Source organism: Erpetoichthys calabaricus, chromosome 12, assembly GCF_900747795.2.
Source record: "Erpetoichthys calabaricus chromosome 12, fErpCal1.3, whole genome shotgun sequence".
Lineage (NCBI taxonomy): Eukaryota > Metazoa > Chordata > Cladistia > Polypteriformes > Polypteridae > Erpetoichthys > Erpetoichthys calabaricus.
This window is the reverse complement of record NC_041405.2, coordinates 4,464,955-4,488,847: the sequence shown is the minus strand read 5'-3', so window position 1 is coordinate 4,488,847 and position 23,893 is coordinate 4,464,955. Positions and strand designations below refer to the sequence as shown.

The 23,893-nt window shown below is 39.7% G+C and overlaps 1 protein-coding gene across 8 annotated transcripts in view; it reads right to left on the bottom strand.

Annotated features, from left to right (window-relative positions):
- The window catches only part of srrm2 (serine/arginine repetitive matrix 2), a 39,055-nt gene extending 16,000 nt beyond the window's left edge, over nt 1-23,055 (bottom strand). For all 8 annotated transcript variants that reach the window (XM_028814923.2, XM_051934531.1, XM_051934533.1 and 5 more), the window contains exons 1-7: nt 22,885-23,055; nt 4,223-4,465; nt 4,035-4,139; nt 1,821-1,985; nt 1,616-1,702; nt 1,440-1,505; nt 1,311-1,343 (exon numbers count right to left, since the gene is read on the bottom strand). In XM_028814923.2, the coding sequence (XP_028670756.1) occupies nt 1,311-1,343; nt 1,440-1,505; nt 1,616-1,702; nt 1,821-1,985; nt 4,035-4,139; nt 4,223-4,461 (695 nt within the window). In that variant the 5' untranslated portion in view covers nt 4,462-4,465; nt 22,885-23,055. The remainder of the gene's footprint in view (nt 1-1,310; nt 1,344-1,439; nt 1,506-1,615; nt 1,703-1,820; nt 1,986-4,034; nt 4,140-4,222; nt 4,466-22,884) is intronic.
- Between the last annotated feature and the right edge of the window lie 838 nt (nt 23,056-23,893).

The following is a 23,893-nucleotide window of genomic DNA, read 5'->3' as shown; positions in this document are numbered from 1 at the left end:
ATATTAATTTTATTGTACTTATTTAAAGTCACTCTAAGATCTACAACACTCATGCAGTGCTGAAATGTCAAGTTTCTTTTTTTATTATGCAAAGAAGCAGGTGTGCAGTGTTTGCAAAAAATATCAATAAATTGAATCTGCATCCTGCTAGGACTTGTCTGTATTTATGGGCTTATTGAAGCCATACTTTTGTTATTTGACTTGTTTGTTCCACGCGTCCCAGTTAGATGAATGGTGTCATATTTTAATAAATGAGTAAATAAAATTAAAAGAATTCCATACTATTTTACCCTGTGCCAAATGTAAGCAAGGTGCAGAATACTTGCCTTGTATATAAAATAAATGCAGGCAGCTTAAGGGAATTCCAGGGTTTAAACCTTTTAGATTTCCTGAAAACTGTCCAAGCTTTGGTCAAAATGTTCCATTTGCTATTTTTTGAAGGTAATGAGATCAGATTAACTCAATTTGAGTTACTACACCTTAATAAATAATATAAAAATGCAGTACCCCCAAAATGGCATAATAGTATTAAACAGTGTGCACCACACTTAACCTGCACATCTTCCCTTTCTACACAGGCTCTAGCCTGCAACATCTCTAGGCTGGGAACAATGTCAAGCAGCAATAACATGCTAATACTGCAAACTGAAAACCGTAAAAAGACACAAATGTGCATTTTTAAATTACAAAAATGTAACACAAAATGAATAACATCTGTTCCTGCAAGCAGGAGTATCTGCAGTAATGGTTACTCCATTGATCTTTTCAGTATACAGGAACAGTGTGCACTGACGCTATCCTCACTCTTTATGATAGCATGGCCGATGTGACAATATAAAACCGAGGGTAAGTTAAGTTGAAAGTAAAGACCAAAAGAAATTTTATTTTCCACTAAAAGCGTAGAAGGGGGGGAAAAAAAAAACAAATAACTTTAATATACTAGTTAAAATCTGATAATCTAAGATTTTAACCTATATGGTGTTTAAAAATAAATGAAAAGGAATAAACTTAATGAATTAATTTAGGAGTACTATGCAAATGACAGAAATGTCGTATTTACAGAATTACTTATATGGATGACCCCTAGGACAGCAGGAACCTAAAATTATAAACATACATCTTTGTATAAACTGCTTGATTTTTTTCTCTGCTTATAAATCAACATAATGTTCCATTTACATGCTCTATTTTAATGCTATATTTGAAATTATTAATGCACTAAGTATATAAACGGAATTTTATTTGGTTCAGTTTATTCATAATAAATACAAAAACTGGACAGTTTATTATTCCAATCCCATCCAGCTTACCTGTGCTTTTTGTGCTTGTGCTCAGAACTTGATCTGCAACAGACAAAACTTGATTAATCTTTTTTTTTTCTTTTTAATATAAAGGTAACACCTTTAGCTCTTTCCAGCAGCATGCGTAAGACAGAATACCTTTGTTTCTTTTTTTTTCTGGATGTCTTTTTTGACTTCCTGGGGGACGGAGAGCAGCTCTCGGAGCTGTAGAAATCACAAGATACTCTATTCAGGTACAGACTTGCCCCAGCACCATCCCAAAAAATATGGGGACCTGATCAAGTAATATACATTTCAGCATCATCTGCACACACCTGTCTTTGCCCTTCCTCTCTCCAGATCCCTTCTTTTTCTTGGAGCGTTCGGGTGACGGAGAACTCTCCGACTCTTCTGGGATAATGCTACAGAGAATACAGACTGAGAATTTATTCCAGTTCTCCAATCCACTCATCATCCTCATGTCATGCACTCCACTTTACTTCCTCCTGTAGTATTCTGTGGTCAGTCCTTCACACTCACCTATACTGCTTGCTCTTCTCCTCTTCCCTTTTCTCTCGTTCCCGTGCACGGCGAGCAGGATCAAATGAGCTCCCATCCACATAGTCCTGCCCAATTCCGAAGGCCTCTCGCAGACGATCATTCTTCACTTGGTTGGCTGCTGCCATCTGATGGGTTTCAGTTGCCCTATAATACAGAAAAGGCAAAAGTTCAGAAGCTGCCATTAGCATACTCAGTTGGTGCGTCTGTTCTCGGGACAGTGATGCGAATCACCCTGTTAAAAGCATTCATGTCTCTCAATGAATGTACCACTATAGTGTCATGTGAAAAGTTCTCTCTCATCTTTGCTTGTTTCTCACATTATGCTGCCAAAAAACTCTAAATTTAAAAACGCCCTGATCTGCAAAACATGCATTCGCTTTCAAGATGAAGAAAATTTGTAAACCTTTCAAAACATTTAAGAATATAAAAGCAACAAGTCATCATTGCTCCAGTCTTCATACCCTTTAGCCCCTTTCACACTAGTAACCAATCAATTTGGGTATCTACCAATCATTTTCAACTTAGCGGTTTTCTGTGTAATTTAAACAATGAGAACACACTGCAAGCACTTTAAAAGAAGCACAAACCAAGAGTATGTGTGTATTAAACCAGGCATATTGGAGGTAAAAAGAAGAACTCACCGAAAGCTGTCAATGCAATGTCAGTAGGTTTTGATCCATATGCCGTCAGTAATTTTTGATTCATCCCCTGCAAACTAAATCACGCGATAAACTGTAAACAAAAATTTGGTTGGCTGAGGATGCTAATCAAAAGTGTGCTCTGCAGCTTTGTGCGACACATGAGCTCCTTTGTATGTACCCATCGTCTGCTGCATGCCAGCACCTCCGGTTATCACACAACCTGGGTTGCATTTCTTCCAATCCTGGAAGGTAACCTCAGGTACAAAAAAAAAACAAAAAAACAGTACGTTACTAATGAGGCTGACTGCTAATGTGAAAGGGGCTTTTGTCAGAGCAAACTCACATGACCTCAAGGAGGGCCAACTGTCTTAATTCGGAACATAATGACTTAAAAAGCTCCCACCTGTGTCCATTTCATCAGTTCCATTGTTTCCCATACTTCAGGATGAAGAATCAAGGTGTTTCTGTTGTATGAAGTGAATATGAAGCAAAGGTCAAAACACTGCTGGAGAACAAGATGCAGAAAGTACTCTGGGATACAGTTAAAGGTACAGACTGGAGTTAGCCAGCCACCTAGAGGGCCTTTGTTGTCTTAATCTCTGTAAGCTATGCAAATAAGTGGAAATAGTTTGTCACCGTCATCATCTGGCCCTTACTCCACATGTAGTAACCATGGGTTACAGTCACTTTGAGGTGAAATGTTAACTGTAAACTCCAGAAAGACTCGGGATTATACTGGAAGATATTATGAACTGGGGGAGTGGTGGGCACAAATGAAGCTACTGTGGAGAGATGGATGGGGGGGAGAGAAAAAGACGAAGTGTGATGCTAACAGGGCCCAGCATACATACTGGGCAAAGGCTGCAATCACATGCAAGATTTGTTTTCAACCTCAAGGCAAAGTGATCCATTCCTAAAGTAAAGGAGCATCGCAGTTTGGGGATACTTTAAACAAATGCAGCAGGAAAGGCTCATGAAAATCAAGGATAAAGGATGTCAAGTACAGGCAGCTCCCGAAAGAAAAATCTGTGTCAGTCTGCCAAGTACTTGTGACAGGGAAAATGATTCAAATTTCAGAAGGACAATAGTCATAAAAAAGATCAGGGCAATTAAGCAAAAACAAGAGACACTGCCCTCAAGTGGTCAAATCAAAAAAAACAACCTGGAATCCAATAGCGAAAGCAAGACCACCATAGTCAAAAAAGACAGAGCTGCTATTACAAGGACAGCAAGTGCAAAACAGTGCCAACACACTGGACAAAGTTAGAATGATGGCATTAACTTGGCTTTTAACAGTATTAACTCAAAGGCTATGAAGACTTATGCAAATGTTGTTTGTTTTAAAACTTAAGATTTTAATTTAAAAAACTATTGACTCATTACGGACCCAAACCCAATCTGATGAATTCCATGATGCAGCTGTGGGCAGCAGAATGTGAAAAACATACAAAGTGATGAAGACTTTCACAAAGCACTGGATGGTGGCAGAACACAAGTACCTGTGTTCATAACATGACAATGGATGCATGCAAGAGATCAGAAGTACACTTACGTTGGTCTCTCTCCGGGTGCTGGCTCTTCCACCAGTGGTTCCTCCTTTTCCTGAAGCATGAGGCGGAAGGTGGCAACCTTCTCTTCAATCTCTTCAGGCGAGTACCTGACACAGAAAGTAAACAGGTGTTTATAACAAAGATCAATAAGCTACACACCTCTTTGTACATCAGTAAAACAGTGCCCTACCCCTGCTCCTCCATCATGTCCTGAAGTTCTGCACATTTCAATTCCACCTTCCTCTTCCGCTCATGCTCCAGAATGTCCCGGTTGGGAGCACGGATGAGCAGCGATTCCAGCTTCTCCAGGTCCTCACTGGCACGTGTGTCCTGGCGGCTGCGTTTAGGACGCAGAGATGACAAGTTGCGCTGGACATAGCCATTTGTCCCGCTACCACGCGGGGTGGCCAGTCCAATCCCATTGTACATCGTCCTGATAAAAGACAGCAAAAGAGGTCAAATTAGCCCGAAAAGGCAGGTCACAGGTAGCAAAACTCCTGCTTGGAACTGTCCACGCATAGGGAAACACTAGCAAGGTAAATGAAACTACTTGTAAAATAAAACAGAAAATTCAGCTTTAATGTTAACTTTGTGGGCTGCCTTTAAACACTGCTGAAAGTCACCCATTTTCACAAAACTACTTCATCTCAGTCAGGCTATATAGACTAATCCACATACTAACAACTCATCCCATTTAGTGCTGGTTCCTATCCAGGCAGCACTGGGCACAAGGGAGGAAACACCACTTGATAGTGTGCCACACCATCATAAACAGTGGGGTGACTTAGAGCTCTTTCTAGTTTGCCATCCATACATGTTAGACATTGTGAATAATGTGAAATGTTCTTAAAATAATACTGGATCATACAAGTGACACAATTTCACCATGCAAGAAAAAAAAAAAAAAATTATAAAATAAATCATATGTTCGTGGTAAATGCTGAGCCAACCACGTTGGGGGGTCCATTTTGCTTTTCAATCGATGATCACTTATCACCAATAGCCTTGCAACTTTTGACAGTGACATGTGGACATTGTGCCTCATTACTCGTGGTTTGGTTCCACAACTAGAAAACCTCTACTCTGAATTCTTTAAACTTCCAAAGACCCCAAAAACTGTTTTCTGCTTTTGTTCTTGACAGGAGAAAGGATCTATAAAGACTGTTAATGGACTCCAAGGTTATAAACTTATAAAATGCAAACTGCATTCATTCACATGAAATCTCCAGGTCAGTTTGGACAAAAGAGGATACAGATCTTGTAATTACAGCCACCCAATAATAATAAATACAAAGAAATGTGTATGTTTAGGAAATAAAAATCAGCCTCTCTAGTCCAAGCTCAGCACCAGATTGAGACGCGTTTAACTTGGGAGAGCCTGAAGTGTCATTTTACTGAGTATGTGCCCAGTTTAGTAAGGTTGTTTTTGACACAACATATTCTTTACATTGACCAAACCCTTCAAAGCCAGTTTTATTTCCAGTTGAGAAACAGGGAAATCGAGTCTGTCCCTTATAACACAGTAACAGAGTGATACAATGAATAGTCAACACTGCTGCCCCTCAGATCCAGCTCTATGGGTTTAAATGCTCCATCTGAAACAAGTCTTCACGTTCTCACCGACCTCAAATAAAAGTGTTAGGTTAGGTGGTGAGCTTAAGTACATTCCCTTAAAGCTCAGATTTCTCTTACGGTTCTCTCAATACAGAATTTTCAACTTTTTCAATGTGTAGAGCATTCTATAATCTCTGGCTCGAGTCATACAAGGAGGCACAGTTGCAAATTTCAAAATACATTCCACTCTTTATCATGCATCTAGTAATTCTGTTATATGTAACATGCATATAAAAGTGTGCCCTAAGACATACATCCTAAAGAAGGGTGTAAGCAAGTAAGTGGTCAATTGGAAACCACTACTCAATTTGAAGGAATGATATGTGATTACACTAAACAATACTCCCTAAGGGCCAAGGACTATGAAGGAGTTGTACCTCAAATATTTCATACACGAAGACGATAATCCTGTGGCCAGCAATGCCAAAGATCAAAACTAAAAGGAGGTCAAACCTACAAATGGGTAACAGGATCACCAATACATGGTCCCTGGAGGACTGTGCAGAGTGGAGCATCAGGATTAGTTTTTGACTGCACAAGATGTGTATTAAAAAAAAAAATTCAGGAGTGGGGTCCCCTTGACTTTCTCGTATACTTAGATATGGGGATGGATATTTGAGGAGTAAACCACAAGACGATGACTTCCGTTTAAAACAAATAGCCCAAAAGTTGATAGCGATCTACGTTTTGTACCTAATACTTGTACGCAAAATTTGGTTGACCTAAGTGAAAGCGTACACAAGTTATCGTGTTTACATACACACACAGAATTCCAAAAATGGTATTTTTGGACTCCGGAAGGTCTAAAACATCGAGATTCATCAAAGTCTCGACATCGAATCTTAGGACGATTACAATACTCTCCCTATACTTCGTATACGAGAAAGTAAAAATTCTCCAGTGCCTGTCAAAGCAAACAAAACAAATTAAACTAGGGAACTCCTCTGAACAAAACGACATCACTTGAGCGGACAAGACTTTTTTTTTTTTTTAACTTTAATATAAATACTTTATTCTATGACAGCGGTTCCCAACCAGTGGTACGTACGTGGCTGACTGGTTGGGGGTACGCAAAAATAATACTGGTAATGGCGGAAAACACCAAAAAAGGACAAATGACAAAATTGAGTCTATGATCAAGAAACTTAAATTTTGGGAATCATGTATCAAAAAAGACCCATGTGAGACACTTCAGTTTCTTATCGAGAATGAGCCGAAATTGTCAAAAGTAGTATAATAGCTCACTTAAAAGGACTTAAGGGGTCATTTAGACAGTATTTTCTGAAGCAAAATAGTGAAGATAACTAGATTTTAAATCCACTCAATGAATTTTTTTTTTCAACAAGCCAAAAATCAGTTTCTGAAAAAGAAAAATTGATTGAACTTTCGACAGACTCTTCTTTGTAATCGGATTTCAAAAAAAGACTTGTCATTGACTTCTGGGCAGCAGTGAAAGAAGAGTACCAGAACTCAGTGATAAAGCAAATAAATATTTATTACCTTTCACGAACACAGAGCTTGTCGAAAGAGCATTCTTGTCTTAAATATCGTAATAAGCTTAACGCAGCTCCTGAATTGAGGTTATATCCATCTTCATTTGAACTTGATTTTAAAAAACTCGGATCCAAGAAACAAGCTCAAAGATCGCATTAAAATTATTAAGAGCCACGTTGGAAGACTTGTATATATCAAGATGAAGAATTGTTATGTACGTTCATCATAAGTTAATGGGGGTAAAAATTATTTTAATGCTGTTTTTATTTGTTTTGATGTTACGTTAGGCTGCTATTATAAAAAACATAAATAAATTGTAAAATGTAAAAACAACAAGCCTATAAATGTCACTAGGTTAATTTGAGTCATTTGATTATTTACTTAACCTAAGAAAATTAAATCAAAAAACAAAACTTTTTTGAGGGATGGGTGGGGGTAATGAAGAGAGGGGTTACTCATAAATGAAAAGCCTAATCAAGGGGTACGGGAGAGAAAAAAAGGTTGGGAACCACTGTTCTAGGACATCATCATTTAAGAGAAATTTAAACAAAAGTGCTGAATGAAGCAAACAAACTGCAACTTTTTAATGTGAACTGAGCTTGCTTGGTGCACGTATGGCACAGTAGGCTTCTTCACTGTTCTCACTCTGCCTGAACATATGTTTATCTACATGAAGTTGTATACAAAAAGAGAATACACCTTCATCGATTTTCTGCACTGGCCTACTTACTCCATTTAAGATTGTGAAAAGCAAGAGTCTATACCAGTAACATCAGGCATAAAGTAGCACCAACAGCGCTATGTCAATATGCATGTTATTTTACAATGCATGTCATTTTTAACAGATCAATTTTCTTAGAATACGATAAAAGAACACACAAAGTGGTGTCAGTGTGTGTCACAAACTATACAGGGTTCAAGCAGTTATGGTAACAGTTAACTATAAGGTATAAAAGTAACCGAGACGTTTGAGAGTTTTAATCACTAATATTCAGTTCAATTCAGTTCTGTTTAGTTTGTAGAGCGCTCTTCATGGAGTGCAGGTTCAGAATTGGTAATATCAATGCCCGTTGAAACAATGTGCCCACTACTGGGTGAGCTCACCTGAAACATTCACAGTCACAGCAAGGTACATCCATCACAGGTGATATTCAAGGTCATAATGTAAAGGGAGCAGAGCACCTGCGGCAAACACAGCTCTAGCTGCACATAATAACCCTTTACATCACACCGGCAATTCACACTGTATTGGAAGCAGGCAGGGGGAAAACTCCGATTGGCTGAAGGGTACTCCCTTTGAGCGTTTTTAAGAAGAAGAAAAAAAAAAAAACCTGGAACATTCTTTGCTCTGAAGAGGCATGTGACAAACACAGGTGATTACATACAGGTACAGTGTCATCATATTAGTAATAGAAGAATTGTGTGCATAGAGAAAACTGAAATTCTTGCTTGTGCTTGTTAATCAACATCCACCATATCAGCCCTCTCCAGTGTCATGATAAGTAAGTGTATTAAAATACAGGAACTTCACTGTAATTAGCAGAGAACACAAACCAGCACACCTAATTAAACGTTACTCCAGTTTCTGTGCTCCTATTACCTGAAACCTTGTGGGAAAACCCCAGCTCTTTTTATATACCTGCTAATAGAAATACCAAGTAGAAAAGATCACCAGGGCAACATTAGCAGAATGGACCAAAATGCTAAAGCAGGAATAAAGATGACAAGAAAAATCGGGTAAGAAGCATTTTCCAGTCAACCTCAGACTACTGAGCCAGTTGTCAAAATCAAGGATGTTTATGACGTGAACTGCCTAAACAGATAGCGGGTTAGGCCTGGCTGGAACAACATGCTAGAGAAATGTTTATTTCAACTGAGAGATGAACGAGATAAAAAAGCTAGGCAATTATCTTCACTAAAGTTAAAAAAAAAAAAAAAAAAAAACACACCAAACCATCAAGCTCAAAAAGCAACACTGAAGAGACAAGCCAAAGTTTCTAACCAGTACTTCAAAAAACGCTTCAGCACCACATAAACTTTTGTTAAGCGTCTTGGCAAGTCTTTCAGGTCAGAGATATGGAAATTTGAACTGTATTATATTAAGACATCAATACTCAAAAATAAATTAAACATTTACATACTACACCTGTGGGAGACTTTTTAAAAATTTTTGATGTATTGACGGAAGTTTGATTTCAAGCCAGTACCAGGGAAGGTGAAGCTTTAGAGTTTGTGTGACACTCATTTCCTCTCACAGTTTCACACCAGCAGCAGAAAAGGTGAGAGGACGTATCTGCAGAATTTTTCTTCCATTTCTGTTTTTCCGATTGCAAGCACAGTGTTCATCACTACACAGCATGCATAAAGTGTAAGTTTAGTATTTCCCAACATCTGGTTACATTTCAACTCCGTATTATCAGAAGAGTAAACACTTCCTGAAGAGCACTTTGGCATAAAAGCCACTGTTATGACTTCACAATTTGTAAATACTGTGAACATACGTTTGCCTTCTGTATCCTACCTTTTCCTTCATAATTCATTCTTTTTTTCTTTCAGCAATTTACAGGCGCAGCACTTTGGGGTATAATCTTACTTTACTGGCCATGCCACACTTTTAACCCTAAAGAAGATGCGTGCTGCTGCTGTGGGTACATCAGAGTACATTTAAACTCAATGGCAGCAGTAAAAACAAAATGAATTGTGAACATGGGAAAGTGAGGATAGACTACAGAAAAGAGCAATGCAAATTAAATAAACAATACCATCATGCTACTTTATTTACTCAACCTTGCTACCAGCAAATCTTCACTTTACACTGCACCTGACACAGAAAGTTCAATCTAATGGCTCTCTCTCAAATGATATTTTTCACTGTGCTAAAGTCAACCTCTGGGCAAATACACATCACTATTGCACAGATGCACAACACACCATTACTGTACAATTTACAAAGTGTGCATCTTGCGGCTGAGATGCGAGTCCCAGAGATGGCTGTATTCAAGCCACCGCATCACCAATGCTTCCCAGTGATAAGGAACACATGGTCATGGAGACTTTGGAGAAATGTGTGATGTTTGTGGGCTTGTTCTCATTTTCTAGTAAGCCAAGAACAATTCATTCTTAAACCTTGCAGTTTTCTTGTTCTGACTTGCACTGTATATATTGTATAAAAATATACATAAATAAACAAATACAGTATTGCCCCAGAAATCCGAACGCCCCAGAACTCGAATGACAAATTCAACCAAATTTTTTGTCCCAGAATCTAAACGGTGCTTTGGAATCCAAACGCTCAGCACGTTGTTCGTGTGTGTTTGTGCGTAAGTTTCCCCAGCGCCCGGGCCACCCATATGCTTTGTTGTTCAGTTCGTTGTCGAAAGCTGTAATGAAACTCTCTCGTGTGATTTTCGCTGCTAATTTTATTCTTTTGTGCCCTTATGTTATTCTTTTATATAACAACAACTTAAGTGTATTCGCCATGGGTCCTAAAAAGTGTAGTGAGTAAAATAAGAGTAAGAGGAAAGCTGTTAGAGCTACAATTGAATTTAAGAAAAGATCTTATCGCTAAGCATGAAAGCAATACACATGTGGCCGATCGCTCTACTATGTTTGGGATGCCATAAATTGACTGTTTGTACGATTTTGAAAAATAAAGAAGCTATCAAAGCAGCTGATGTGGCGAAAGGGGTTATGACACTGACCTCTAGGAGATAGAAAAGTATGGAAGAGATGGAAAAACTCCTCTTAGTTTGGATTAATGAAAAACAGGTTTTTATTCTTAATTTTATTAATTTACATTTTTATTCAAATATTTTTATTTGTTAATATTTTACCTTAAAATCCAGTGTATTTACAGTTAAAATCATTTTAAAAATTTGAGTTCGTGGGACCCAGGAATGGATTAATCCCGTTGCTATTATTTTAAAGGGAAAAATTGTCTTGGAACTCGAACAGGGTTCTGGAACGGATTAAGTTCCGATTTCAAGGTATCTCTGTATAAGCATTCAACTACATAAATACCTAAACCAAGGCCCAATTTAGACCATGAAAAGATTTTCAGACATTATTGATATTATAATCTGTAGTTTCGTGCGCACTTACACGATAAAGAAAATAAAATGAAAGACTAGTCCCCCTTACCGATTTGTTCGCACATATATTAAAAATTAAAACTGAAATACTGGACTCAAAAAAAAAAACTGGACCACTGGACAGGCACTGGTAGAATATGCACACTGAATGGCTTTTCCACCCACATGTCAAAAGTGTCCATTTTAGACTAAATTGGTTTGCAATTCAAACAACATTAGTTATGTGGGATAAGTACACACAGTAATGGTTGCTGCCCATACATGCAGGCTCACCACTGGCTTACATGGGTTCAGGAAATTACAGAATGTTTTTTTTTTTCCCCTAATAACTTTCTTGGTGTAGACTTATCAACTCTCTTCTGAGATGTCTCAAATTTTCCTGGGTATTTTTCACATGTCCTGATGTATTGTGGAATATATAGTAGCTTGTGCTGCTCTGTCCTGCATTATTGTATACTCTGAAAAGTACCCTGGATTTGTGGACTCAGTGAAAGATTAAATTGATAATTACAAACTAAAGAACAAAGTAAGAATGTAGTATGCATGGTAACTATGGCTAAAGCTAAATAGCAATTACACCAGTTAAAAACAAAAGTGATAATGCAAGTGAAACAAACACAGCTTTAAGATGGAGAAGTGGAGATAAGTTACAAGACATCATATTTATGCAACCAGATGGGCATGAACTGTATTTCCTCTAAGCTCTTGTCAATGTATGATGGTGTTCTAAGGACACACAACACTGGAGGAGGCCAGTATGGGGTCCTTGAGCACTGCAGTGTTTTGAAGAACCGATTTATCAGGCATAAACTAACAACTCTACTTAAAGCACGCAGCACAATTAGACAGTATGCTCTTTGTTTCTGTTATATCTGTGCAAAGTCAGAAAATTTTATCTAGCAAAAAAAATGTACTTTTTTTTTTTTTTTTTTTAACACTGAAAAAGATGCATTCTTCCCCATCCCACAACTCAACTACTCCCAAACAGCATTATTTAAAAAGCTACATGATAACACTCATCCAGGCGAAACTAGCAGTAAGCGCACTGGAATGCTGCTCTCGATCTTCAATTGCTGCTTATCGCAAACAGCTTGCAGAGTACTGAGGAAAAAAAAAAAAAGACTACATAAACTTCTAGAAATTGAAAATTAATTAAAATGGGGGGAAAAAAATTTGCCCAATAAATCACAAACCATTCCTCATAATCCGGTCACTCTTGCTGGCAGCACTCCTATGGTCCATGGGTTCACATATATAAATAACCAAACCAACATCCCCTGCACATCACACACACACGACTGCCAATTTAGACTCATTGGTATCTGTCTGGCATCAGACCCCCCTGCCCTCAATCACTCACCTTCTGTGACCACATGTTTTGTTGACACCTTCCAGGGTAAAAACAGTATTTACTTATTGAGTGGCCTTGAATTCACTATTAACTGTCTGCCCTCTAATATCCTTTTTGTGGCTAATGCCAGATGGCCTACCACTGCAGAGTGAATGTTTTTAGAAAGCTCATCCATTCTGATATCAAACTGCTATACCAGACTTCTGTTTATAGACAACAGCACAGCATTTGAAATTGTCATACTGTAAAAGCCAACAACAAAACTCCTCAATTTACGACTTCGCACCACCCTCAGCATGTGAGGATTGGCAACATATCATTCCTCAGCACTGGCACTCCTGCTATGACTGTGTGGCCAGACACAGCTTCATCACAAAATTCGCTGATGACACCATCATAGCAGGACTGATCTATAACAATGACGAGACGGCTTACTCCTGACACAGTGGTACCAAGATAACATATGGGCCACCAGGGAGCTGGTCAGAGCCTTCAGGAAGCAGAGGGCAGACCACATTATTCTGTGGAAATGGACGAGTGAGCTTTAAGCTTCTTGGAATTACCATCACTGATGAATTTGAGTGGGCACAATACATTTCAGTTCTTATCAAAAAGGCTCACCAGCACCAAGATGTCGGAGGGCTGCTTACATTCTCACTACTTTTTACATTAGCACAGTAGAGTCAATCCTGACATGCTGGTATGGCACCTGCTCAGCTCTCTAGCGGGTGGTTATGGTGAAACAGACAGCACCCAGCTTCCCTAAGTAAGGAGAATGCAGAAGTGCAGCTGTTGCACTGCCTCCACGGTTGCAGCTGCTGCATGAGGATGTGTGCGGTCATGGAGCAGAAAGTCTGTTTTGGGTCGCAACCTCCACTCACGTTTGCTTGTTTGGGTACCCACCTTGTGCAAACTTTATGGTGCCCCAAGTCATCAATAGTCTCAAATGTCAGTCCTGGAGGGCCCCAGTGGCTACAGGTTTTCATTCTAACCCTTTTTTTAATCACTTAATCAGTGACCTGTTTTTGCTGCTAATTAACTTCTTTTGAATTCATTTTTATTGACTTGCTCTTGAGGACTCACACGCCTTGTTTCATTTTCCTTATTTAGCTGCCAAACAATAATGATACAAAATGAACCAAAACATGACCAGCAAACTGTGTCCATCATACAATATCTGAAAATAAGTAATGCTGATCTACTCAGATCCCAAAAACATTTCTCCAGTGTTCTTAGAAAAGAGAAAAAGCAACTATTTCGGAAATGTACGCTATTGCACAATGAGAGCAGAAACAAGCCGTGGAATTAAGGAACAGGTTTAATTACCAACAAGAATCGGCTCCTAATTAAGCAACTGGTTGGAGTTTGAGGCCCTGACTATGTTGGACTTCTGTTGGCTCACTCGCTTCATGTTTCATTTCTGTTTGGGTGCCATTTATGGAAAGAAACGAAGCAAGTCAGAGGAATAATAAAGACATTCAGGGGAACAAATCTAAAAAAAAACAAGTCAATTAAAATGAAAGGAAAAGGAGTTAATTAGCAGCAAAATTGGTCACTAATTAAGAAAAGGGTTAGAATGAAAGCCTGAAGCCATTTTGGCACTCCAGGACCAGAGTTTGAGACCATTAAACTATGGCATGCGTGGATTCACAGCCGATATACAAACATGCAGCAACAGCAGACAATGTAATCCTTCAGTCTCCTCTGATGAAGGCATTTGGCATGTCGAGTGGGCTTATGAGCATAATGATGGAGGTCGACCAGATCAACCTTCGTTGGTTATACCTGTTCCTCCTACTTTAAACCTTTCTACTAATTCATAAACTTTGGATGTGTCCTGCCGTTTTCACTACCTTACTGAGCACAACATCCTTTGGGGATTTCCAGCAGGTTTCACTCCCTCTGCTCAAAGAAATCTCACTATGGCGCCTTGGTTCCAGATTGGCGCAATCCCACAACAATGCACTCATTTTTACTTGGCCTTGGCTTCAACTAGACTAACAGCAGAGTGATGTGCTTTGTGTGTTCGACTCACCCCAAAAGCCATTGTGAACTTACTGCCTGTAACTGTTGGGATTACTGTGTAGTTTTCAAACTGCCTTTACTTTTTGCTTCACCCTCATATTGAAAAACTGGATAAATAAAGTTACCAATGCAGATGTCCTATTTCTTTACATTATTTTGAGGTTTTCTTGGCTGTTTAAAAAAATAGAGAATTTAAAAAGAAATATTCCAACCATTTTGTGTTTGAATATGTCATACTGCAGAGATCTCCAAATCTTTCCTTCAAATAAACAAAGACTGAAAATAAAAATGTGAAAGCTTCAAACCACGCCAAAGACGCACAGAACCAGAAACAACAAGGCATGTCACGCTAGAAACAGTCAAACAGCATTCATACTTACAACCATTCTTAAACTCGCTTATTAAAGATTAGGGGGGTGACATGCCAGAACCTTTCCAGGGGTTTGGGTGCTAGGCAGGGTCCAAGAGCACAGTAGGACCCAATAAGACAAACGCAGACACTAACACACACTGGGCCAATTTAGAGAGTTTACAATCAACCTAACCTGCACATCCGTGGGGACTTCAGAACAAAACTGGAGTACAGAGGAGGGAGAAACAGCGCAGGCACAGAGAAAATGAGCAAACAGCACAGATACAATGAATGGGTGTCAGATTCAAACCCAGGATGGCAGATGTCTGAAGCAGTAGTGCTAACCGCTGTGCCATCAGGCTACCCCAAATAGTACTCATGGATTAATTTAATGTGTAAAACAGTTAAAACCCAGGTCAAAAAGTTACCCCCCCATATATACATATATAGATAGCTCAGGTGCACTAAAACCCAATACACATCTTTCTAAATTTTAAGGAGGCATAAAAGGAGCACTTTTATTCTGGGCAGAGCAAGAGCTGAAATAAGCCACATGTGTAAATAAATTTAATTAGTAACTATTGTTAGTGGCTTCATAAACTGTTTACATCAAAAGCCAATGTGGCCCTCCATGAGCAGGTACTGCATAACTTTCCAAATTAAATCAGGAGCCTCCATTAGGATTTGATATAATCAGTGTTAACACACAAAAAATTACCTCAAGAATATTTTAATGCTTTGACTATCTTAAGCAAAACTTGTCAAACAACATTTGTGAGGCCACCCCAGGTCAAATTTAATACCACTAAGTGTTTCCTCCACAAAACAAGGTAACTTCTAAAATATGTAGATGGAAAACGGAACCCCAACTTCAACGTACTGTACAACATGAAACATTTCTGTGTTTAAAATGCAGGTGGCCTTGTACAAAACAAAATATAAGTGAGATAAGAGGTTGTTCACTGCATGCAGAAGTATAATACTTAAGGTCCTATAGTTCTAGCTTGAACCGGAGGGTCAAAAATGCAACCGTTGTGCTGGATGAAGAGGTGCCAGAGTCATCTGCTGCGATTCAGGTAGTGGCGTAAACGTACTCCTGCTGCCCGAGATGCATGACTTCATATCACCGAACCTGAGAGGCAAGTCAGGACTTACTAAAAGAGGGGAATGTGTAAACCTACACTTTATCTGTATTGAATTCTTGGGTACTTTGTGAAAGGCAATATACAGAATGTAATGTTAGACTGACTAAAGTGACCATGAACAGTATATAGGGAATGTGAATACTAAAGTGTATACAAGAGAAAGAAAAACAAACACAGTTGCTTTATGTGGTACATTCAGCAAGACAATGCAACACAAGCACTACACCTTCCTAAGACTGTCTTGTTTATTCCAAACACTATTAATCATATGACAATTCATGGCTTTAGTATTAGTAGTGGTAATATTGTCAATTACACAGAGTACAGTAAAATTCTTTAGTATCTCACTTTAGTTCAGCTCCTTACGTTTGCTCTCTTTACACAGCCTCGTATGTATTCTTCCTTCTACCCGCTTTCTTATCCTAAACTACAGGGGTCTTGTATTTTGTACTGGAGGGTCACAGTGACTGTTGGGTTTTCCAGCTCAGTTTCTTTGCCAACAACAGAACATCTATGGGTTTCATTTAGGCACATCAAGTTAGCACATTTTAGATTTTTCTTTTCCAAAATAGCATTCAAACGATTTGCAGACCAAAGCAGATCAGTAATTCTCATTCCACTTTTTTTTCCCCCTTTTCCATTCTTTGCACTTGTTTTGTTCAAACAGACACTCCACGATACACACAGCCAGGTGTAAATGTAGTTTAGGTAGTGAGCAGCTTCACCTTTGTCATTTGCATCTCATTGATAAGTGCCAGCTGATTAAGACAACAAGAAGCAGTTAGAAATAATGATAGGCAACTGTTCATATCCCAAAACAAAAAAATTAAGGACTTGGAATCTTAATGAACGAGGTAACTGAAATGATGCACAAAAATACTGCTTAAGCAAGAACTGGATTCAAACCAAGTAAATTGGGCGGGACAAAAAAATCTGCAGTCACTGCTGAACTTCACGAGTCGATGCCTATGCTGTGGTGTGCTGGACCGATAACATCACTTCAAGAGAGGCTCACCCAATCAACAAGCTGATTAAGGAAGGCAGGCTTAGCTATATAATGTGAGACGGCAGTGGAGGAGATAGTGAGGACAAAACTGATGGCCATTATGAACAATGCAGCACATCCTTTCTATGAGACGCTAGCATTGAGGACTTTTACCCAATTAACTATTTAACACAAGTGTATCGCCCTTCAAACTTACAGAAATATGCCTTCACAATGCTTCAGTGGGACAGCTGCGGGGGGCGAGGGTGGGGGGGACAAGATTGTATCGTATTAACAGCAGATCAGGAACAGACCACGTAGTACGATACTAAAATGAGATGATACTCGGGTCTAAGTGCTGTCTCAGTGAACAGTGGTTACAAGATTAGTCCCAAGTTTAACTAATCCTCAAGTAGTGTTGTTTTGTCCAATTTGTTCTCCTTGGTTTGGTCAGCTGGCTGTGTGATTGCCCGTTAAAGGCCGCACACCAGAAAAAAAACTTCAAATAACGACGTGCCACTATACAGTGCTCGCAATTTAAAATGGACAGAGCACAGGGGAAAAGAACATCTCAAAAATGTATTAAACAAAAAAAAAAAAAAATAACTGCAGTCATTAATCTAAATTGGGTCAAAATGAGTATCACTGTCATTGTAAACAATCACTTCAACCACATGAAAACTAAGGAAAGTATATTATATAAAAAATAATAAATTTACAAGTTACTATAATAGTATTAGAAACATAATATTCTTTCTGCTACCGATTTCCCAATAATAGCTGTTCTGTGTCATTCATTATGTACCCAGCTTCTCCTAATAACTGAATTAATCCAACAGTCACCAACTGTATGAAATTCCTAGTCAGAGGACAATATTCATAAAGAATGTCTCATCTTAGAGCTTGTGCTTTACTGGGAAGTTTGAGCTATCTACGGTATATAAAATGATAACATGCCTGGCATCCAGCATCTGTGCCCGGGCATAATATCATCCGCTGTTACACAATAGGGCTGCAATGTCTGACGAATAAAGTTAATAAGATGCACAAAGAAACGGGGGCATAAGGACTTGGGAGAATGAGGTAAACAGAGTTTCCTACTTGCACAACATGACTGAAACAGACACACTTCTCTTTGTACCACTGTGACATGGGTGCTTTGGTTATGCTAGTATAATGTGAGAGATCTTCTATCAGATTTAGAGGACACTCGCAAACTCCAGAATTTTAATGAGTGTTTGCAGATTTGTAAATATTAAAAAAATGAAAAAATAAATAAAACTGTGCTTCTGTAACTAAGCAGCAAAGGATTGATTCCTGCCTTGTGCCCTGTGTTGGCTTGGCTCCAGCAGACCCCCGTGAACATGTGTTCGGATTCAGCGGGTTGGAAAATGGATGGTTGGATGGATGGATGTAACTAAGCATTTCACTATAATTTGTACTACATGTATAACTGCATTTGACACCTCCAAGACACTCTGAAGGAATACAGCATGGAAGGTGCTGGCAGTATCTGTAAATAAACACTTTCAGAACCAGTGACTGAGTAATTTCTTAATTACGGGCAAAAATGCTCCATGTACTAAAGATTAATGGTATATTGACCTGCCATGTTCTATTTCTTAAATTACACAATATAAATACTTCCATACATCAACTGCAATTTTCTATGAACTCTGAGTTACATATATTTGATTCAATATCATGCTATACTTCAGTCCAAATACAAAATAAGGTTTCCACACATTTTAATAGCATCTAAGTGCTTTTTCATGCCCGTAAGTCTACCTGAGGTGGGCAGGGAATTGAGTCAGTAGCATTATCCACTGACAACCTTCTCAGGATGGAGTCTAAGTTAGTATGCAACTTTGTTCCCCCTTTTTGACTCCAAGAAGCCCACTGCTACTGCACTTGATCCTAATCGTCTGCTGCTCTGGGACACAGTGCAATGATGCTAAAGCCGAAAGTTAGTCTTGTTAGTGTAAATATGAACTAAGACAAGATCAGCACAGGATCATCCAGAGCTCAACTGGTTCACTATGACTGCTCTCTTATTTTTAACCAAGTCAAAAGTATTCTCGTTGTATTCATTTTTTTGTGCGTTTGAGGGGGGCTGTTTTTGTTGTTTCTAATATTTCTTGAGCTTTCCCCTTGGGACAAATCGTAAAAGAGTTAGGCACAAATCAGTCATCACTTCAGTACTGGATGCGCATCCTTCATGAAATATTTATTTTAACATTTATGCATTCATTTATTGAGCTGATGCTTAAATTCAAGAAAGGGTAACACATCACAGGTGAACAACTGTCATGTCAGTATTTCTAACATAAAGTAAACCTGCCCAAGGCTAAGGCCTGTACCAGCTACCTTGACCTTTTCACTCTTATGCCTTGATAACTAAGGAGCCAAGCATAACACTTGCATTTCACATGTAAGTTATGGATGCAAAGACAAAGGTCCACTCCAGTTTGCATGTTCTCCAGCTATTTGCATTGCTGTTTCAAGGATACTCTCCCATTCCTGATGTGTGCATATTAGGTTAACGGGTATTCTAAATTGAGCTCTTCTCATCAAGAGAGCCCTGCAGTGCTGGACTAGTTTCTCACTAAGCCACAAATCTGACAAGACAAGACAACAACTCTGTGCAGTGCTATAATGAAATAAGTTGAGGACGGATTTATCTTTCTGCTGTAATTATTCAAAGCATTTTACAGTTTTCCCATACTGGTAGAGCATGAGCAAAGGCCAATGAAGTTTCTCCGTCGTGGCCACAAAAGCTTGCACCTACCACATTGCAAAGAACACACCGGCCTACTGAGAAATTGACAAGCTGGCAGCAAATGTGATTCTCTAGTCATAATACGAATGATATGGCCGTCTGCATTGGTCAAGTTAAATCCGAGCAAAACTCAAAACTTTCTCCTCACTTATTTGTGTGTTCTTTAACATAATGTATGATAATGCGGGTGTGTGAGTGCATACAAACTACACACACACTTTCACTCGCACATCTCCTTTATAACTGTACTAGTCCAGGGGTGTCCAACGCGGGTCCTGGTGGGCCGCAGTGGCTGCAGGTTTTCATTCTAATCCTTTTCCTAAATAGAGAGCAGTTTTCACTGCTAATTAACTCCTTTTCCATTCATTTTAACAGCCCTGTTTTTTTTTTGTTTTTTTTAAGGATTCAGTCCTCTGAATTGATTTGTTTCCTCATTAAATGGCAGCCAAACAAAAACGAGATGCGAGACTAGCCAACAGATGACCAGCTAAATTGGAACATCATACTCCAGCCAATTTCACTCCAACCACTTTCTTAATGAGAATCCAATTCTTGCTGTTTATTAAAGCAGTTATTGAATATCAGGACTTGTTGCTGCTCTCATTCTGCCACAGCAGACTGTTGATTTGCTGCTGCCCCCCCCCCCCACCGACCAATGTCAAGATGTTTTGGTGACTTGAGCAGACCAACCTGACTGAGACCTTCACTTTTCTTTATTTTCAGTATTAGCTGGTCAAGTGGTAGCTTGTTTTATGTCTTATTATCGTTTGGCTTCTCATTAAAGAAAAAGAAAAAACTAAGGGATCCGAGTCATGATAATTGATACTAAAGCAAAACAAATTAATCAGCAGCAAAAACGGCTCACTAATTAAGAAGATGGTTAGAATGAAAACCTGCAGCCACGCCGGCCCACCAGGAACAGAGTTAGACACCCCTGTACTAGACAGATGGAAATTTGGTCTTTCACAGAAGCTCATTAGATAGATACCAAAATGACTAAAAAGAAAGACAGACTTCTGACTTAGCAGCCATAGTCCCATATTGCCGTTGGTATATATGAGTCCCAGTTGTGTTTCTCGACACACTTCTGGTGAATCTCCATATTAGTGTGTCAGATAGAAGATGTGTATTCATTGTTCATAATCAAACTCAGTTTTGTTTTCAGTCTCTGTCCCATACATGAGCCAGACCTCCATCATCTTGTTGATTTGGTGGGGCTCTCTTAAAAGTGATATTATTCAGCAAGTGTTTGGGGGCTGACAAGTCAGTGTACAGGAGGGAGGTGGCTGGCCTTGTGAACAGGTGTCAGGACAGTAATCTCTCTCTTAATACCAGCAAAACGAAGGAGATGATTATTGACACACGGAAGAAGGGAGGACTGCACCCACCACTGCACACTGAGGTGGAGAGTGTGGCCACATTTAAAATTCTTGGCAAGTGAGGATCTAACTTGGCCCTACAACATCACAGACCTGGTGGGGAAAGTCCAGCAGCGTTTTTGTATTTTCTGAGAAGGCTGGTGAGGTTTGGCATGCCAAGAACTATCCCCAGCAACTTTTACAGATGATTCACTTATGAGCATCTCCATCACAGTCTGGTTTGGGAACAGTACAGCATGGGACCACAAGGCTCTACAGCAGGTGGTAAGATCGGTGCAAAATATCATTGGAACAGAACACCCTACACTAGAGGACGTCTAAAACAGCGGAGCTCTCAGGAGGGCCCATAACATTATTAAGGGCACAACCTTCCCACAACATGAACAGTTTCATAATGCTATAAGAGCACAGCGGTGAGGAAAACAAGGCCAAAAGACAGTCCTCCCTTAAGCAATCAGGCTTGTAAATAAAACCCATCCACTGTCCCTCAGCACTGCAGGCTAATTCATGTCTGGATGATGGAAGGCCTTCTTGACACCATATACTTACAGAACTTACACAAAATCGTCTATTTGCATGTGCACTCTTGCTTCTGTTTTGCATTCTTCTGCACCTGAGGTGTTTTGATTACTGTTGTTTATTCTTGTTTATTGAAGGAGGACTCGCAGAATATGATTTTTCATTGCACTGTGTACATATGACAACAAGGCTGAAGTTTATAATGTATGTTACGTATCTTATTTCTGTGGTGATGTTGTGTTCTGTCCTAAGCAGCTCCACCACTATGAAGTCAAGGGGAATGAAAACGATTCCTGTTCTGAGCACTGGGGTCCTGTGCAACTACCTGATTGATAACAAGTGGCTGCCCAAACCACCATAGAAACTGCCGACCTACCAGCATGTGGTGTGACCACTGGGTATTTTTTGAAATCCTAAGAACAGCTACTATGAATTACACAGACACAACGAGTACGATTTGTTCAAGAACACGTAGGTTTTTGTTTCCTTCATGGTTAAACTATCGCAAATACTGTACCCGAGTTGGTAAGCCAAATTAACAAGTCAGGCCCTACTAAAAATTTTAAAACCACTTGCCTCTGATGCTACTTTTGTGCTACATGACGTTCAAGCTGCCGGGGAAGTGTGTACCAAACTCACTATGGACCAGAAGCACCACGCAAGCAACACAACGTTAAAAGAAAAAGGCCAAGCTGGGAGTTGACATCTGCCGACAGCGCCGCCTCAACGCACTCTTCCGGCGACAATTTCTCAACATTACCCAAACGAAAAGCCAAACTTGTAATTGGCGAACAACACCACGCGGTGCTGCCACCGGGTTCAATGTTCTTCGCAGTGGGCCACTCTTCAACTCAAGAACCAGGATGATATACAGAAGGCCTTTGATTTTTTTTTTATTTCGTGGGTGGTAAAGGCTGGCAGGTGAATCGCCGTCTGTGTAACACGCGATTGTCGTGAACCCACGAGTGGCTAAAACATGGTTCTGGCACCTTGACCTCTCGGGCCTGTTCGTCTGCGCCAATTCTCGAGGCCCGGCTCTCACATCGCGGCCTCGTCGCCGTACGCCATACGCAATGCCTCCCCCCCGCCTTTCGCTAACCACCCCCGAGTGTACTCACCTCCGCTTCCGCGGTCTCTATTCACTCCTGTCCGTTCAACTGAGAAAGTGCACAAACTTGCAGAAAAAAAGCAAAAAAAGGTAAATCAGCGATTCCGACTGGAAACGCCACTGAGCGCCGAATTTGGCTACGCGCAGTTTACACACTGTCCCAGAGTGCACTGCGCCAAACTACAATTCCCATCAGGCGCCGGATTAACCCGCTCCACCCAACATTCACTATGACGCGAGAGCTAAGTGTATTGACCAGAAGCAAAATTGGCGATGGACTACATTTCCCGACGTAATGAATTGAACTGAATGAGTCGCTTTTACGCCGCTTAATATTCAGATACCTTATGGGGCGTGGCTTGCATTGGAAGTGCGTAGTGCGACGTCTGACTAATTGCTTCTGGAGTGGGACTTTTTCTGTTTACTAATTAGTTCAGTTTATTGTCAGGTCACACTCGCGAATAAATAAAAACAATCATAAAACTCGAGTAAAGTACTAATCATTTCTTCGTTTTTAACACTTTTTTATTGATCGAAAGTACGCCATCCGTGAATTATAAAATACCAATCGGCTATGATATCAGTGCCTCAAATGTAAAGTTTTGCTTCGTGTTTTACATTTTCATTTTCCTGCTTAGCAGACCAAGGCGACTTACAAAGTCAAGGTCAACACAATCGAGTAAAAATCAGTGTTGGTGACAGTGCTACAGGACAAGGTGACAAAATTGATCACTACAAAATGAAGAGCTCGGAGTAAAAATTCTAGCCGCCTAAGAGCTAATAAACCTAGCAGTCAGACAGAAATTAACAGAACAAGAGAGTTTTCAGACGCTTCTTAAACACATTAAGGGACTCTGAACTTTAAATTGAGGTGAGCAGCTCATTCCACCAAATGGCATCACCAAATGCTGTTCATCAGTAGACCCCAGTGGATGAGAAGGACCTCACAAGTTAACTGGCAGGAGACAGAGAGAACAGATAAGAGGAGAATGCTCTATGTGGGGCAAGGTCATCAGTGG